Source organism: Anolis sagrei, chromosome 2 (genome assembly GCF_037176765.1).
Source record: "Anolis sagrei isolate rAnoSag1 chromosome 2, rAnoSag1.mat, whole genome shotgun sequence".
NCBI lineage: Eukaryota > Metazoa > Chordata > Lepidosauria > Squamata > Dactyloidae > Anolis > Anolis sagrei.
The window spans coordinates 158,946,880-158,965,611 of record NC_090022.1 but is presented as its reverse complement, the minus strand read 5'-3'; the positions used below and the strand labels follow the sequence as shown (position 1 = coordinate 158,965,611).

General features: G+C 41.9%; 1 protein-coding gene across 1 annotated transcript in view; it reads right to left on the bottom strand.

Moving 5' to 3' along the window:
• The window catches only part of C3 (complement C3), a 76,002-nt gene that overhangs the window by 10,457 nt on the left and 46,813 nt on the right, over positions 1–18,732 (bottom strand). The window contains exons 25-32 of the mRNA XM_067463984.1: positions 17,378–17,453; positions 13,982–14,144; positions 10,809–10,904; positions 9,493–9,643; positions 8,206–8,369; positions 5,342–5,500; positions 3,619–3,769; positions 2,106–2,160 (exon numbers count right to left, since the gene is read on the bottom strand). Of these exons, the coding sequence (XP_067320085.1) occupies positions 2,106–2,160; positions 3,619–3,769; positions 5,342–5,500; positions 8,206–8,369; positions 9,493–9,643; positions 10,809–10,904; positions 13,982–14,144; positions 17,378–17,453 (1,015 nt within the window). The remainder of the gene's footprint in view (positions 1–2,105; positions 2,161–3,618; positions 3,770–5,341; positions 5,501–8,205; positions 8,370–9,492; positions 9,644–10,808; positions 10,905–13,981; positions 14,145–17,377; positions 17,454–18,732) is intronic.

The following is an 18,732-nucleotide window of genomic DNA, read 5'->3' as shown; positions in this document are numbered from 1 at the left end:
TTCACATTTTCAAAGTGATCGGTTGAGAAAGGCGGTATACAAATACAGTAAATAAAATAAATAAATAATTCTGTTTGAAAAGGTGAAAAGTGAGATCTAGCACATGTTTATTGACTAATGTCTATGGAATCACCAAGGCATCTGCCTTCAATTACCAAAATGGTTCTGGTGAAAACTTACAAAATGCCTAAAGCTGTGCATGTGTGTCAAGAATTATTATTCTAAGCTGAACAACTTGCCAAAATGTACAAGTGGAGGAGAAGAAGGGAATTTAACATTGGGTGGCTTTTATGTCATTGTCTATTGTCAATTACAAATCGTGAATCGCATTAAAACCAAAAACCAAAAACCTGCAGCACCTTAAAATTTGCTGTGCACCCATTTTCTCTCTCTACTGTATGCTAGATTTTTTTAGGCCAAGTTAAAGAACCCAAGAGAGGCCAAGTTGAAGTACTTTGGCCACATCATGAGAAGAAAGGAAATCTTAGAGAAGACGATGATGCTGGGGAAAATGGAAGGAAAAAGGAAGAAGGTCCAACCAAGGGTAAGATGGATGGATGGTATCCTTGAAGTGACTGGATTGACCTTGAAGGAGATGTGAGTGGTGACGACCGACAGGGAGCTCTGGCATGGACTGGTCCATGAAGTCACGAAGAGTCGGAAATGACTGAATGACTGAACAACAACAACAAAAGAACCCATGCCCTTCTAGGTGAAGTGGCCTGCAGTTCCCTTTAAACTTAATCATAAAGTCCAAATGACAAGAGATGATCGGGGCTACATTCCGCCAACACTTGGAGGTATATATAAATATATCCTCTCTATTCAAGGTGCTATCCTGTGCATAATGCACATACAATCCTGTGCATAATGCACATACACATGGATGAGGGCGAACAAATTTTCAGACAAAACAGAGGTACTCCTTGTCAGTCGTAAGGCCGAACAGGCCATAGGGTTACAGCCTGTGTTGGATGGGGTTACACTCCCCCTGAAGACACAGGTTCGCCGCTTGGGAGTGACTCTGGACTCATCGCTGAGCCTGGATCCCCAGGTTTCGGCGGTGGTCAGGGGAGCTTTTGCACAATTAAAACTTGTGCGCCAGCTGCGCCCGTACCTTGGGAAGTCTGACTTGGCCACGGTGGTCCACTCTCTGGTTACATCCCATCTAGACTACTGCAATGCTCTCTACGTGGGGTTGCCCTTGAAGACTGCTCGAAAGCTTCAAATGGTCCAGCGCTCGGCAGCCAGGTTGCTAACAGGAGCGGCACTCAAGGAGCATACCACTCCTCTGTTGCGCCAGCTCCACTGGCTGCCAATCTGCTACCGGGCACAATTCAAAGTGCTGCCGTTAGCCTATAAAGCCCTAAACGGTTCCGGCCCTACTTACCTCTCCGAACGCATCTCCACCTATGAACCGACTAGGACATTAAGATCGTCTGGGGAGACCCTGCTCTCGATCCCGCCTGCATCACAGGCGCACCTGGTGGGGATGAGGGACAGGGCCTTCTCAGTGGTGGCCCCTCGGCTGTGGAATGCCCTAGCTGTAGACATCAGACAGGCCCCTTCACTGTTGGCGTTCCGGAGGAAGGTGAAGACCTGGCTCTTCGAACAAGTGTTTGGCTAAACAGTGCAATTGATTATAGGAATACGGTGCAACCGAACATAGGAACATGGAAGAAGGATTATGAGAATGGTTTCTGATTTAGTGTTGAGGCGTTATGATAATGATTGTTTATTGATATTGATTGTTATGTACAATGTGTTTCAATTGCCTATGATACTGTCTTGTGATAATTTGTACTATGTAAACCGCTTTGAGTCGCCTAAGGGTTGAGAAAAGTGGTATAGAAATAAAGCAAATAAATAAATAAATAAATACAAGGCAAAGGCTTCAGTGGAAAAAAACTACAGTGGGAAAAAATTGAGCTCTCCAAGTGTCACCCTTTGATTTATGGTGTCTTCCGTTACAATCCTTGAGAGAAGGATATATTAAACTGCTTTGCAAATAAGACTCAACATATCTCAACCTTGTTAAAACAGAGAACATTTTGGGAAATGTTCTCAGTGTGAATCTCTGGTTATGAGCAGGCCAGCACTCTCACCTGATACACATTTTGATCTCGATCGCCTGAAGGGATCCCTTTAGCTCCTTCTGGTCTAGATATTGTGGAGACAAGGGGGGGAAAGAGTTATTATTCATATAAACTCCAAATCTGTTCATGTATTTTTAAGAATAGCCTTTATTGCTCAAGCAGCACTGAAGTCTCATCTGTCACTGAGTCCCCCCATTTATGAGAACCGAGTAACAGACACCTTCTGTCCAAATTCGTAGCAAGGGCTCTTCCACACAGCCCTATATCCCAGAATATCAAGGCAAAAAATCCCACATTATCTGATTCAGATAATCCAGTTCAAAGAAGATATTGTGGGATTTTCTGCCTTGCTATTCTGGGATATAAGACTGTGTGGAAGGGTACATCAAGATCTGTTAACAGTCCAAGTTGTGTTCTAATTCAGGAAAAGAGGATATGTGCATGAAGGCCTGTTCTGGAATAAAATATGACACTGTCCTTTGTGGCTACCGTGTTACCTCTTTATTTACTTAACAATTTTGTCTTTCTCTTTCCCTCTTTCCCCCTGTCTTTTACTCTCTGTCTTATGCATCTCCTTTGCCCTCTTGCTTCTCTTAGCTGAGTTTTCTTAAATGTCGAGTTTGTACTACTCCACCCATATTGTTATCCATCCTATTTCTATAGGAAATAGCAAATGAACAACACCACTTCATTATGGGAGTCCCCTTCATCAGTCAACTGGATTTTTCAATCCCAATCTGCAATTCTGTAAATATCAGAATCAAAAACTGTCAAAGAACAAATACAGGGTGAGGCAGCATAACTTCCTTTTTAAAAATCGGTCGGTTGAAGACGTAGTGGAGTGCTAGTGGTCTCGTTCGAGAGACGGGACTATAAAGTTTTGTCCTGACACAGTTCAGTTGTCATCATGTGTTGGAACAGTGCAGAGCCTGCTTTTGCCGTTGAGGCCTACTTTTCGAGCGGATTTGGAGTGGCCGGCCCGTTCTCCAGATTTGGCCGCTTGTGATTTTTTTCCTATGGGGTTTTTTGAAATCCCGTGTTTATGTGAACCATGCAAGGAGCCTACAAGATTTGAAGACCAACATCCAGGAAGAAAATGCTAACATAACGCCTGCTATGCTGACAAGAGTCATGACAAACGCCAGAAATCGGTTTACTTAATGTATGGAGAATGGGGGACGCCATCTACCTAATTTGATCTTCAAAACTATGTAAAACAAAACTTTAGGTATGCGCCTACATTATAAAAAAATAATTTCTGATTCATACAATGGGTTTGATTAAGTTTTGAAAAAAGGAAGTTATGCTGCCTCACCCTGTATAACATTGAAAGAAATCAGGAATATGAGTAAGTGATGCATATGTATACATCTTGTTCAGCACACGTATACATCTTGCAGTTCAAAATGGTGAAAGCACTGTTTCTCATATTTATGAACTGTATTTCAGTGAAATGAGAAGGCAAAATCTAGTTGTTAGAAGCTACTGTTTCTATCAAAATGGAGTTACCACTCAGACTTACTCAGCTGGAGGGGTTTCACAGTAACATCAAGGGTGAATTTCTTGCACTGAGTTGCCTCTGCTTTGGTCTGTGCATTATACACTGTCATAACCGTCATTGTTGCTTTTCCTTGGCCTGAGGCCTGCACAGTGAAATCTTCATTGAGTTTGGTCTGAAAAGTAACCAGAGTTAGCATGCCTTTGTAATGGATTCTCTTGATGTGTTTGATTTTATTCAGTACTGTTAAAATTACCGAGATTATATCATTCTAGTAATTTGCCTTGAAACAAAAGTAGGCTTTTGATCTATGAAACCAACTTTTTAGCGTATTGTCAAAGGCTTTCATGGCCGGAATTATTGGGTTGTTGTAGGTTTTTTTGGGCTATATGGCCATGGTCTAGAGGCATTCTCTCCTGACGTTTCGCCTGCATCTATGGCAAGCATCCTCAGAGGTAGTGAGATCTGTTGGAACTAGGAAAAAGGGTTTATATATCTGTGGAATACCAGGGTGAGACAAAGGACTCTTGTCTGCTGGAGCTAGGTGTGAATGTTTCAACTGATCACCTTGATTAGCATATAATGGCCTGACATTGCCTGGAGCAAACTTTTGTTGAGAGGTGATTAGATGATTAGAAAAGTTTGCTCCAGGCACTGTCAGGCCATTATATGCTAATCAAGGTGATCAGCTGAAACATTCACACCTAGCTCCAGCAGACAAGAGTCCTTTGTCTCACCCTGGTCATTTCACAGATATATAAACCCTTTTTCCTAGTTCCAAGAGATCTCACTACCTCTGAGGATGCTTGCCATAGATGCAGGCAAAACGTCAGGAGAGAATGCCTCTAGACCTTGGCCATAGCCCGAAAAAACCTACAACAACCCAACTTTTTAGCTTTTGCAATGTGAACCAGCAATATGTTGGAAGATAATCCATGGAAGGGACAACAGCAATCTCTTTTCCTACTTCTTTCTGAGGATGCACTGATTACATTCTTCCCTATACAAATACTATTGAAATAAACAGAAGTGCCATTTTCAAAAATATTCTTCTGCAGGAAGAAAATGGGTTTAATTATTCTTTCTCCCTGGTAGAAATGAATAATTGAAATAAGTACATCTCCTGCCAATATATCATTTTTGTTCATCAAAGATGAGGAAATGTATCAGTAATCCTTACATCTCTATCCTCCACCTTTTCATCAAACACACACATGCCCTGCTCTCTATCTTTACAATTGTAGCAGATCCATTTTTAAATGCACTCATTCACCAATGCTGCATCTAGTTGGTCCTCATTCCCAAACTAAGAAATAGGTACAAGACTGGCTTTTTGATTCTACCGTGTCTTGACAACAGAGAGCAAAATCTGAACTATGTCCCTCGAATATTGTGGGCAATTTACAGCTTTATTCTATACTCTCTCAGGATAATTTGCCAAAAGAAGAATACATTTTTCTTTGGGTTTATTTCTTAATAACAGCATTAAACCAATTGCAGTTTTGTGGAGATAGGCAAGTCACTTGCAAATGAAAATATGGACAGCATTGTAAGAATTCACTTTTATTTTAGATTCTTGGTTTCATTGAGTTTCATGTAGTCTTAGCTATCTTCAACCCTTTCGATAAGTGGGTCAGAAATCTAAACAAAACATTAACAACTCTTTCCAGAGCAGAACGAATGTGTAAAACAGGCTCAAATAAATAACAGATAAAACAATAAAGAAGTGCTCAAAGAAGTGCTGTACCTCTGCTGATCTGGCCAGAAGGGCAGTCTCATAGTTAATTCTGTACTGAATTGGTTCTTGACGTTCCGGCAATTTGATGGCAACATTCAGGTTCAAGTCCTTATGGGTTGGTATGTCGATCTCGTACTGGGCAAGAGCTTGGAACACCATGATGGTTGCCTGAAATGGCAGAAGGAAAGTGGAATCAGTTCACTTTGAAGTGAATGGGCAGCCAAAATCTGGTGCTAAGATTTACCAGGGGATTGGAGGATAAGCAGGTCGGTCCCACACTTTAAGGCACGCTTTCTTTAAAGTAATTATGTCAGCAGGATCAAATATTTGAAGACGTTGACAGCAGTTATAGGAGGCCATGGTTCGGACTTGGGCCTTTATCACATTGGCTTGGTTGGCTTTACATTTTATATTGCTAATATCTTTAATTCTAAGCTCTTGTCTAATGTGTAGGCATCAAAATTTTATTTTTTGTAATGTCATTGTTTAATTTTCATTGTAATGTTTTATTATTATGGTATTGAATGTTTGCTGTTGCTTATTGGAAACTACCATGAGTCCCCATTGGGAGATAGGGCAGGATATAAATAAATTATTATTGTTGTTGTTGTTGTTATTATTATTATTATTATTATTATTATTATTATTATTATTATTAGAAACACACAAAGATTAGTACACAGCAATCAAGGTCTCTCTGCTGACTGTTGTATCGGATCACACGTCGGACACTTCCCAAGTGTCCAGGACTGTGTGATGTATCGGCGAATAATGTGTGCAGATCCCAGTAAGGTGGCTTTCTGCAGCTGGCAGATGGTAATCTTGTCAGCGCTGATTGTGTTTAAGTGTAGGTCACGGTCTTTAGGCACTGCACCCAGTGTGTTGATCACCAGTGGGACCACCTTGACTGGCTTGTGCCAGGTTCTTTGCAGTTCGATCTTTAAATCCTTATATTGTGTCAGCTTTACCAGTTGTTTCTCTTCAATCCTGCTATCCCCTGGGATTGCAACATCAACAATCCATACTTTGTTTTTCAACACGATCGTGAGGTCAGGAGTATTGTATTATTATTATTATTATTATTATTATTATTATTATTATCACTTCTGACACGACAAAAAAATTATCATCATCACCCCACGCACCACATCACCCGACTTATCTCTAACGCCATCCCATTTGGGGGGGGGGGGGTCGGAAGCATCCATCGCCTGGCTTCCCCTCATTGTTGCTAATGTAACACAGGATGCCTCCCGTGTTGCCGGTTCCTGTTCACTTTTGCTATGGAGGCCCACTGGAAGTAGCTGTATATTGTGGGATGGGAGCCAGTGGGCTGAAAAGGATACCACTGAATTTTTGGCTCATCTGATGAGGCTGTTAAGACTTTAGCACTGAAAGAAGGCTTGAACCATTCCTATTTTTGACAAACACATTTCTTCTTGAAAGCAGCTACTTAATTACATTGCAGGTCTAAATATTTCTATTTAGTAGGTAGGAAGAAATTTCTCCCATTCTTTCTCATTTATACCACCCCCTTCCTGGCGCTAACCCTCAGCTGGGTTTAATAATCCCTATGACGGAGCTGTATCACTCGAAATGGCAGGTGGAGGCATTTCATGTGTGTATAGATGCACCTCTATACAAAAAAGTCCCTCCATTTAGCATGTCAGGGAAAACGCTGTCATAAATCCTGCATCCATAACACACTACTTCAATATCTGCAGGAAATTATACTGTACTAGCAGTCCCCTGCCACACGTTGCTGTGGCCCAGTTTGGTGATCTAGAAAATAAAGTAATGAGAAAGTGTTGGTTTCTAATCTATGTAATGTCTTTATGCTTGTAAGTAAACCATATTTCTTGCTGTTTCTTTGCCAGTGCTGATGTAGAGATTATCTGGTTTGCCTACTCTGGAACATGCAACATATCATTGTCCTTCTTTAGGGGTCCCTTTCAAAATTTTGATACTGCATCTGTCATATATGTGTGTGTGTGTGTGTGTGAATGGCTGCATGGGCCTTTGTCAGGAGGGCTTTGATTATGTTTTCTTGCCCTGGTGAAGGGAATTAGGCTGGATGGCATTAAATCAGCATTTCCCAACCTGGGACGTCAAGACCCCAGAGGGGGTGTCACCAGGGGGGTGTCAGAAGGGTCACCAAACACCACATTGTTCCCCCTCTTTCACTGTACCCCATTTGAAAAATTGAAAATAAAATTATTTTAAAAAAAAGAAAACACAGTATTTTCTGTTGGTCTGGGGGTTCTGTGTGGGATGTTTGGCCCAATTCCATCATTGGTGGGGTTCTGAATGCTCTTTGATTGTAGATGAACTATACATCCTAGTAACTACAACTCCCAAATGTCAGGGCCTATTTCCCCTAAACTCCATCTGTGTTCATATTTGAGTTTGATCCAGATCCCTCTTTGTTTGAGTCCACAGTGTTCTCTAGATGTAGGTGAACTGTAACTCCAAAACTCAAGGTCAATGCACACCAAACCCTTCTAGTGTTTTCTGTTGGTCAGGGGAGTCCTGTGTGCCAAGTTTGGTTCATTGGTGGAGTTCAGAATGCTCTTTGATTATAGGTGAACGATAAATCCCAGCAACTACAACTCCCAAATGACAAAATCATAATTTTTTGAGTGATGATCATCCCTTGTGTTGTAATACATTTTGTTGCCAAATTTGGTGTGATTTCGTTCATTGGTTCTTTTCTTTTTAAGGTACTCATTACACACAGAGCATTTTTATATATATAGATAGATGGAAGCTCCACCTTCAGAATGAAGTGGGAGGATCCAGTAGAGCTGGTTCACTTTCAAGCAGCCTGAAATAAAAATTAGATGATCTCAGAACAACAAAAGTGAAATGCTTACCTGGGTTTGTCCGTATGTTCCCCCATAATATTTCTGTTCTGTCAGCCATTTAACAATAGGGCCAGTATTCTCAAACTTCTTCATTTTCAGCAGGGCCAGCAAGGCATAGGAGCTGCCTTCAATGTTGTAGGTACGGGCATTATATTCTTCCCAGCGGTTCCCACCTAAATACAAAGAGAACTTGGTGAAACAGCTCTTGAGGGCATATGACTTCATTGTCCTAAATTCCTAGTGCTCTTCAATTTCTCTTAAAGTATCAGTCTCCATAAGAAAAAGACTATAATCTACCTCTTGGTTTTACAGTGCTTTGCTCCCACTTTCTACACAATCGCTGAAAATCTTCTGTAATGCCAATGTAGCTAAATATCAATATTACAAATACACATGCACACCCCTCAGAGAGTTGTCAATATCTGAATGAGGCCTCAAATTACATTTCATGGTAATTAAGGTGGGAGGGGGAGAGAGAAGTCATTTAGTTAACTGTTTACTATTGTCTCCTCTACTACTACTAACCTGGCCACTGCCTAAGGAAACCATGCATTAATTGGGCATATGCATATATGTCACCTAGCTTTCAATTAATCTGAGTTGTTGTAGGTTTTTCAGGCTGTACGGCAATGTTCTAGAAGCATTCTCTCCTGATGTTTTGCCTGCATCTATGGCAGGCATCCTCAGAAGTTGTGAGGTCACAACCTTAGAGGATCTCTGCCATAGATGCAGGTGAAACGTCAGAAGAGAATGCTTCTGGAACATGGCCACACAGCTCGAAAAACCTACAACCCAGTGATCTCGGCTATGAAAGTCTAGGATAATACATTTCAATTAATCTGCCTAATAGTTTAGCAGGAATAACATACATTTGAATAACAAATTCAAGACAGAAAGATCCTCAGAGACAAGGGTGTCAATGCAATTTGGAATATCCCGTTTCCCCACAAATAAGATGGGGTCTTATATTAATTTGTGCTCCAAAAGATGTGTTAGGGCTTATTTTTGGGGATGTCTTATTTTTCCCCTGAGCAGAATGCAAGCAAACAAATACACTGCATTTTTGCTTCCAAGCAAGCTAGATGGTCAAATGATTAAGAACATACCCCAGAGAGGTCTGCACACCTTATCTCAAAAACCATTCTGAAGTGCAGATTTCTCACTTGAGATGGGGCAACCTTTAACTTAATTGCTGACCATACAATAGCTAAGGCTAGTGTTTCTAGCCTTGTATTCAGATCCTAACAGGAACTGATTGTCCTTTTGATTCTGTTCAGTGCCTTGCTCCAAAGATACCTGTTGATGCTGCCATGAGGACTCTGTCATCATTCAGTCTCCCTGCCAGGGTCAAAGCATAGGCTGTCAGCGCTGTTGTATAAGGCCTTTGCAATGCCTCATATTTCTTCTCTAAGAAGTCAGCAGCTTTGTTGATACTTCTATCTAGAACCTACATTGTAAAGTTGAGATGAAGAGAAAAGAAACAAAGTATTGTATGTGTTGGGAGCATTTGGAAAGCAGTTTTCAAACAGGTAGCGTTTGATGCCAAGCAATGAACCTGGTTCATATTGAGGTCAAACCCCAATGAAGCTCCTGCCTGTGAGAGCAGTTATGTGTCCTACTCACACAATGAAGAAGACTGGACCTACTGGCACAAGATGATCTCCACTATTTTGCAAAGGCCAGAGCACCATGGGGCCAAAGGATGTGCTCGTGGGACACTTCTCAGATGCCTGAGCATAGTTCCTTCTTCCTCTCCTCCTCCTTTTCTCTCATACATACATGGGTCATCACCAGATACCAATCTGCTGTACTACCCAGATGCTGACTTATTCCTTCTCTGACCAGTTCTACACAACTACACGACTACAGTAGCCCAAATTTATGTTTGGCCCGTATTGGATCATAAGGCCTTCACTTCTGAGTGACAAGTAATTTGTGGGCTGCTCTACTGGGCTCATTGGGATGTGAAAGTGGGATGTGAACAACAAGCACCATCATCAAAACAGAAAACAAAGCAACCAAATCATAAGATCTCTAATATTTTTCAACTCACACTCTTGTTCATGCTGGTCATCACTCCTGTCTTTTACCTTCCCCTTTGACCCACTCAGATTTTGGGCACATAATTGACTGCACAAAAACACACACTTCATTGTGGGGTGGAAAACATGTGACCTTTCAAGTGTGGTTGGATTGCAATCCCAGCAGTTCTTGCTAGCATAGCCAAAGGTGAAGAATGCTGGGTGTTATTATTCAACAACATCTCGAGGGCTACATGAGGGCTATATGATTCACTACATATGTTCAGCTTGGAGAAAAGAAGGTTGAGGGGAGACATGATAGCCATGTTTAAATATTTGAAAGGATATTACATTGGAGACTTTGGACACAGGGCAAATTGAAAAAAAAAGATTTCACTTAAACATTAGGAAGAACTTCCTGACAGTAAGAGTTGTTTGGTAGTGGGATATGCTGCTTCCTCAGAGCATGATGGAGTCACCTTCTCTGGAGGCCACCTGTCAGGGGGAGTGCTTTCATTGTTTGTTCCTGCATGGTGGAATGGGGTTGGACTGCATGGCCCTTGTAATCTTTCTTACTACAGATCTACTTACGTTGACATGTTGCTCACAGAGACTTTTGGATTCCAGCAATGAAATCAGGACAAAAGCTGTTAATGCTGCTTCTGGTTCAGCACCCTTATAGCCTCCCTAAAAGAAAGCAGAAGAAAGAAGAAAGCAGAAATTGAATGTGGGAGTCCGACTTTTAAGGAGCTGTTCAAGGTCCTGAATCTTGTCCCTTAAATAGGTTTAGCACTCTTCTTGTTTCTTTAGAGTTGAGACTAAGACCCAGAGCAGAACATTTCCTTGCCACAGAAGCCACCAATAGCCACTGCACACTATCTTTGGCATTTGAAACAAGAAAACTTGGTTATATCAGACAACAAAAAATCTTAGGGAACCAAAAGCACAAAAGACAAAATGCTTTAAAATGTGAACAGTATTATTTTAATGTTTTGAGATTACTACAGTTCTTCCAGTGTCCCCCCCTAAATACCAGAAGTAATTGAGCATAAAATGGTGTTTCCAGCAAGATGCTTCTAGACCTGTCATTCAAAAGATATTGTGCAGCTACTTTGCCATCTATTCAGTAACAGATTTTCCATGAGAAAAACAATTTGGAAGAAACACTGCAAAACACAGTAAGATTGCAAGCAGAAGGTCAATTTGTCTGGCTCGCCTGCAAAATCCCTTGAGTGAAGGTTTACAACAGGTTAAATGAATGTCACATTTCCAATCCTTATTGCTAAAGTTCCCAATTTCTCCCAAATTGGATTGCCCTCTGTCTCATCTCTTGTTTCTTGCTTGTTTCTTTAGAGTTGAGACTAAGACCCAGAGCAGAACATTTCCTTGACACAGAAGCCACTAACAGCCACTGCACAGTCCGGGCCCTGCCTATCTTCGCGATCGCATCTCCCTCTATGAACCAGTGCGAACTTTAAGGTCTTCCGGGGAGGCCCTCCTTTCCCTCACATTACTGTCACAAGCATGGATGGTGGGGATGAGAGAGAGAGGGCCTTTTCGGTGGTGGCCCCTCACCTCTGGAACGCCCTTCCTGGAGAAATAAGACAGGCCCCATCCCTCCCCTTCTTTCATAAGAGCCTGAAGACCTGGTGCTTTAAACAAACCTTTGAGAATGACTAGTTCTAGCTCTGCCCCAGATACTGTAGAAACTGGCCATATCTTTTTCTACCAATTACCCAGGTCACCTTCTTCTGTTAGGCCCTGGAAATGTACAGCCATAGACTTTACCTAATTTCCTGGGCCCTCTAAAATCGCACTAGCCCGGCCTGGCTTTTTAAACAGCCTTGAACAGGCAGGATTATTTTAAATATATGTGCTATTGTGGTTTTTAATGCTTATTTTGTCTTGCTAATTTTGTGTTCATGCTGTTCTCTTTGTATGTATTGATTATGTCACTTGGAAGCCGCTCTGAGTCCTCTTGGGGAGATAGAGTGGTATATAAATAAAGTTTTGTTGTTGTTGCTGTTGTTGTTGTTGTTGAATACTCTTCCTTCTCCTCTGTAATAAGAAACTCAATAATAAACTTTATTTGTATCCTGTCCTGTCTCCCCTCTGGGGACTCAGGATGGCTTGCAACACGGAGGCAACCATTTAATGCCAAGAATACACAATACAAAAAACAGATAAATTAATATAAAACAATTAAACAAACTAAACAATAACAAGGTTCTTGTGGATTTTTCCGGTCTATATGGCCATGTTCTAGAGGCATTTCTCCTGACGTTTCGCCTGCATCTATGGCAAGCATCCTCAGAGGTAGTGAGGTCTGTTGGAATTAGGACAATGGGTTTATATATCTGTGGAATGACTGGGGTGGGGCAAAGAGCTCTTCTCTGCTGGAGCTAGGTGTGAATGTTTCAACTGACCACCTTGATTAGCATTTGATGGCCTGGCTGAGCCTGGGGGAATCTTTTGTTGAGAGGTGTTAAGATATGCCTGGTTGTTTCCTCTCTGCTGTTTTGCTGTTGTAATTTTAGAGTTTTTTAATACTGGTAGCCAGATTTTGTTCATTTTCATGGTCTCTTCTTTTCTGTGAACAAAATGAACAAAATGAACAAAATCTGGCTACCAGTATTAAAAAAACCTCTAAAATTACAACAGCAAAACAGCAGAGAGGAAACAACCAGGCACATCTTAACACCTCTCAACAAAAGATTTCCCCAGGCTCAGCCAGGCCTTCAAATGCTAATGAAGATGGTATTTTTATTTATCGTGTCATCAGCAACCATTGTTTTACAATTCTAACAGAGCAAAACAAACACAGAGATTGAAATGAAAAAGAAAAAAAAGAAAAAAAAACCACACAGATTTTGTAAATTTGGTATTTGGTTAAATGTCCTTTGACCAGTATCTGGCCACTTGGAGTGCCTCTGGGGTTGCCGCAAGAAGGTCCTCCATCGTGCATGTGGCAGGGCTCAGGGTGCATTGCAGCAGGTGGTCAGTGGTTTGTTCTTCTCCGCACTCGCATGCCGAGGATTCCACCCTGTAGCCCCATTTCTTAAGATTGGCTCTGCATCTCGTGGTGCCAGAGCGCAATCTGTTCAGCGCCTTCCAAGTCGCCCAGTCTTCTGAGTGCCCAGGGGGGAGTCTCTCATCTGGTATCACCCATGAAGATGGTCAGTTGAAACATTCACACCTAGCTCCAGCAGACAAGAGTCCTTTGTCATTCCACAGATATATAAACCCATTGTCCTAATTCCAACAGACCTCACTACCTCTGAGGATGCTTGCCATAGATGCAGGCGAAACGTCAGGAGAAATGCCTCTAGAACATGGCTCTATAGCCCGAAAAAACCCACAAGAACCTAGTGATTCCAGCCATGAAAGCCTTCGACAATACATTAAACAATAACAATCAATAAAACACAATCAGGTAAACAAACTCTATAGAACAAAATTAAGTTTTAATTCTCCTCTGCTTCTTCCTGGCTCTGCTCTTCCCTACTTTAAGAAGACTTCTACTTTCTGGTGATTGGAATTTCTCCTTTAATTCCCTTGAAATCTACCCTGTCTTGACCTTACATGTATCATACTTATTCCCCTTTCCCCATTTATAATCACATTTTGCTACCTCTCTTACTGTCTCTTGTTCACCCGTTATGTTTATCTGGTCCACACAGTGAGTTACTTCATTTCTGTTTTATAGTCTTCTGGGTAAAAAGAAAAAAATCTGGACTGCAGAAAAAAACAGAAAGAAAGCATACCACCATCTCTCCATGAATCACAGGGGCATCTTCACTGAAAACCCCATCTGGCTTTTGTTTCTCCAGAATCAGCCACTTCACACCTCCGCAGACAATCTGGACATCAATAGTTGATACAATTTTGGAAGCCAAGGAAAAGACCTTCACTATATATGCTGTTAGCCTGCAAGAAAAACAGAATGCATCAGTTGAGGCTAACCCAAAGTTAAACACTTCACACTTCTGTAGAAATAGAGAATGATCTCTACACACTTGTTAGAGGGAATGAATTCATTACTTTAAAAACCCAATGTGTTTTAGCTATTTATTTATCATATCAGAAGCAAACTGAGGGTACATAGAATCAAAGAATCATAGAATCAAAGAGTTGGAAGAGACCTCATGGGCCATCCAGTCCAACCCCCTGCCAAGAAGCAGGAATACTGCATTCAAATCACCCCTGACAGATGGCCATCCAGCCTCTGTTTAAAAGCTTCCAAAGAAAGAGCCTCTACCACACTACGGGGCAGAGAGTTCCACTGCTGAACGGCTCTCACAGTCAGGAAGTTCTTCCTCATGTTCAGATGGAATCTCCTTTCTTGTAATTTGAAGCCATTGTTTCGCATCCTAGTCTCCAAGGAAGCAGAAAACAAAGTTGCTCCCTCCTCCCTGTGGCTTCCTCTCCCATATTTATACATGGCTATCATATCTCCTCTCAGCCTTCTCTTCTTCAGGCTAAACATGCCCAGCTCCTTAAGCGGCTCCTCATAGGGCTTGTTGTAATGTATATCAAAAAACCCACAGAGTTTAAAAATTTGGCATTATACTAAATATCCTTTGACCAGTAGCTGGCCACTTGGAGTGCCTCTGTTGTTGCTATAAGAAGGTCCTCCATTGTGCATGTGGCAGGGCTCAGACTGCATTGTAATAGGTGGTCTGTGGTTTGATCTTCTCCACACTCACATGTTGTGGACTCCACTTTGTGGCCCCATTTCTTAAGGTTGGCTCTGCATAGTCTATTCAGCACCTTCCAAGTCGCCCAATCTTCTGTGTGCCCGGGGTGAGGTTCTCATTTGGTATCAGCCATGGCTTGAGGTTCTGGGTTTTAGCCTGCCACTTTTGAACTCTTGCTTGCTGAAGTGTTCCTGCAAGTATCTCTGCAGATCTTAGAAAACTATTTCTTGATTTAAGGCATTGGTGTGCTGGCTGATATCCGAACAGAGGTTGGGCTGGAGATGTCACTGCCTTGGTCTTTTCATTATTGGCTGCTACCCAGCAGATGTCAGGTGGTGCAATACTGGCTAAACAGTATAATTTCTCCAGTGATATAGGGCATAGATATCCTATGATAATGTGGCATATCTTATTAAGAGCTGTTTTAATGTGGTGAGATGTGTTTCATACTGGATATGCATACTCAGCGGCAGAGTAGCAAAGCGAAAGGACAGATGTCTTCACTGTATCTGGTTGTAATCCCCAGGTTTATCAACCTACACTTGTTGATAAAGTGTACAAGCTAGCTGGCACCCCCCCCCCCCCCCCGATGTGTGGTGGGAAGTTGCTGCTAAATGTGAGAGAAATAAGGTTGAACACTGTGAAAGCCATCCACTACATGGATATAAGCCTCCTCCCAGCAGACTCAAATCAAGGAAAAGCTTTATGAGAACCACCACTCCCCTTGATGTCCCCCCAGCAACAGCAAGGGTATCCCTCTGGGCAGCTGAACCTGGAAATCCCAACTGGATGCCCCCCACCCCCAAAAGGGTCTTCCTCCAGGAAAAACGAAATGCAAAGATATAGAATGGGGGATGCCTGGCTCGAGAGCAGTACGTGTGAAAAAGATCTTGGAGTCCTCATGGACAACAAGTTAAACATGAGCCAACAAAGTGATGTGGCGGCAAAAAAAGCCAATGGGATTTTGGCCTGCATTAATAGGAGCATAGTGTCTAGATCTAGGGAAGTAATGCTACCCCTCTATTCTGCTTTGGTTAGACCACACCTGGAATATTGTGTCCAATTCTGGGCACCACAATTCAAGAGAGATATTGACAAGCTGGAATGTGTCCAGAGGAGGGCGACTAAAATGATCAAGGGTCTGGAGAACAAGCCCTATGAGGAGCGGCTTAAGGAGCTGGACATGTTTAGCCTGAAGAAGAGAAGGCTGAGATATGATTGCCATGTATAAATATGTGAGAGGAAGCCACAGGGAGGAGGGAGCAAGCTTGTTTTCTGCTTCCTTGGAGACTAGGACGCGGAACAATGGCTTCAAACTACAAGAGAGGAGATTCCATCTGAACATGAGAAATCACTTCCTGACTGTAAGAGCCGTTCAGCAGTGGAACTCTCTGCCCCGGAGTGTGGTGGAGGCTCCTTCTTTGGAAGCTTTTAAACAGGGGCTGGATGGCCATCTGTCGGGGGTGATTTGAATGCAATATTCCTGCTTCTTGGCAGGGGGTTGGACTGGATGGCCCATGAGGTCTCTTCCAACTCTTTGATTCTATGATTCCAGGGCAAACCAAGAATGGGCAACCTGGAAGTCCCTGAACAGACTCAGAAGTGGAGTGGGAAGATCAAAAGACAACCTGGCAAAATGGCACAACCTAAAAGAATCCCACACCTTATGTGACTGTGGAGCAGAACAGACAACTCCGCATCTGTATGTTTGTCCACTATGCCCTGCCTCATGTACAGAGGAAGACTTGTTGGAGGCTACAGACAATGCCATTGCTGTTGTCCATTTTTGGTCAAAAGATATTTAGCCACTTGCGCTCCTTCTATTTGTATCAGTTTTATACTAATTTATGCAATGCTTTTGATACAATTTTTTTTATAAAATCCCCAGGTTGTGCCAGTCAGCTTTCATATCATATTGTTTCTAGTACCCACTTATTGTTTGATATTCAAGCAGTGCTTCTAGTAGGTCAGAGAATGGTTCAGGGTAAATCCCAGGTATTTGGGTGTGTTTTGGCTAATCTATTTGTATATAGATTGAGATGTGTTGGGCTTGCTTTGCTTTTAATTTTATGTTGCCTGGGCTTGGCCCCATGTAAGCCACCCCAAGTCCCTTTGGGGAGATGGAGGCGGGGATGAAAAAGAAAGTTGTTGTTGTTGTTGTTGTTGTTGTTGTTGTTGCTCTTCTTCTTCTTCCTCTTCTTCTTCTTCCTCTTCCTCTTCCTTTTCCTCTGTTCCTGCTTCTTCTTCTTTAGCAATCCCTGGCATTTGTAGAACCCTCCTCCATCACCATATTTCAAACCCCAAGAAAAAGAATATGCCATAGAAATGGAACAAGAAACCAATTTGCTATATAAGTTAGAACAAGAGAATGCAAACATCCAAAAGTCAGTGTGATGGGAAAGAAATGATGCTGGCAAGCCCATCACAGATTTAAGTACAGTCCTACAGCTGTATTGCTCCTACCAGGTGCTAGATGGGCGATGTATCCAGGCTGCATAGGAGTGGTCTGGTTTCTTGTATGTCATCTGCTGAGCATAACCTGAAAATACAAGAGAAGAAGAATGAAAAAGAGAGGGAAGTGGGGCGTTAGTCCAGCATGTGCATCTGGACAGAGTCATCAGTGGCACAAATCTATCTTGAAAAAGTCCCGTGCTTCCCCTTTTTCCTTACATTGTATTTTCTCATGTCTACTGATTTTCTTTTACTCATTCACTTGGCTTCTGTTTATGTCCCCTTTCTCTCAGTCATGCAACTTGCAATCCAGTCCAAAGCTGAAATCATCACTAGCTAATCCAGAATATTTCATCAAGAAGAGGCTAGAGAAGAGATAAGGCACCACAGGGAGCTGGTGCATTCTTCTCTCTCTAACATCTTCTTGTTTTTTCCATTTCTTCATTTTTCCATATTTTTTAAAAAATTGAGACAGTTTACATCTCAATATCACAATATTTTCTAGAATTCAGTTCTTCAAAAAAAATGAACATCAGGCATTTAAGTCTTCATTAATTTTCTTCTCAAGGAAAGCACCATATAATTTTAGCAATTTTCTATTTGTTGTGAAAAAGTTTTAGTAAACTGCCTTGTTTTCAAAACCATTTCGCAATTTGGATGTTATTTTGCACAAGATTCTCATATAATGTTTGGTTTCGGTTTGGCTCGTGGTTGCTTACTGCATAGAGAACTGCCTTTGCAGCACAAAATTTAATATTTCTTTACAGATTTTTCTTTGCAGGAAACACTCTTTCCTCTGCTGAAGATGCAATTGGGAACTTATTCTGAGCAACATTCACATGTGGAATGTTTTCAGGAACACAAAACAGCATTTCCTAGGTAAAAAAAAAACATTTCTAAATGAAAAAAAAATCAGCGCAGAAAATACTGCTTCCATAATTGAATATGTCATTTTCCTGTACAGGAAAAATACTATCCATATTTTGTACAGAATACAGTCTGAACTGTGAAGGCTCATGCCAGTCCAGGGACCTCTTCACATGGGGCATTTTCGCCCTGTTTTGCCGCTTTGTTTAGCAGGAAGGATGGGGCCTGCCGTGCGCCATCACATGATATATGGCAAGTCCCCTCCACATTCCTCCCAAAGTGGGGGAAAGTACTGAAAGATGCTTTCTCCACCACTATGGGGAGGAAAATGTGTTTTGGGTACTTCCAATGGAGCTACCCACACTTTCCTCCTCTTTCCTCCGTATCGTGGGAGAAAGGGTGGCGGGACAACATATGTTGCTGTGTGTTGTAGCCCTTTCTCCCATCTAATGGGGACAGGGACACCAATGAATCCTGTCAGGGCTTTAACCAGAGGGGGG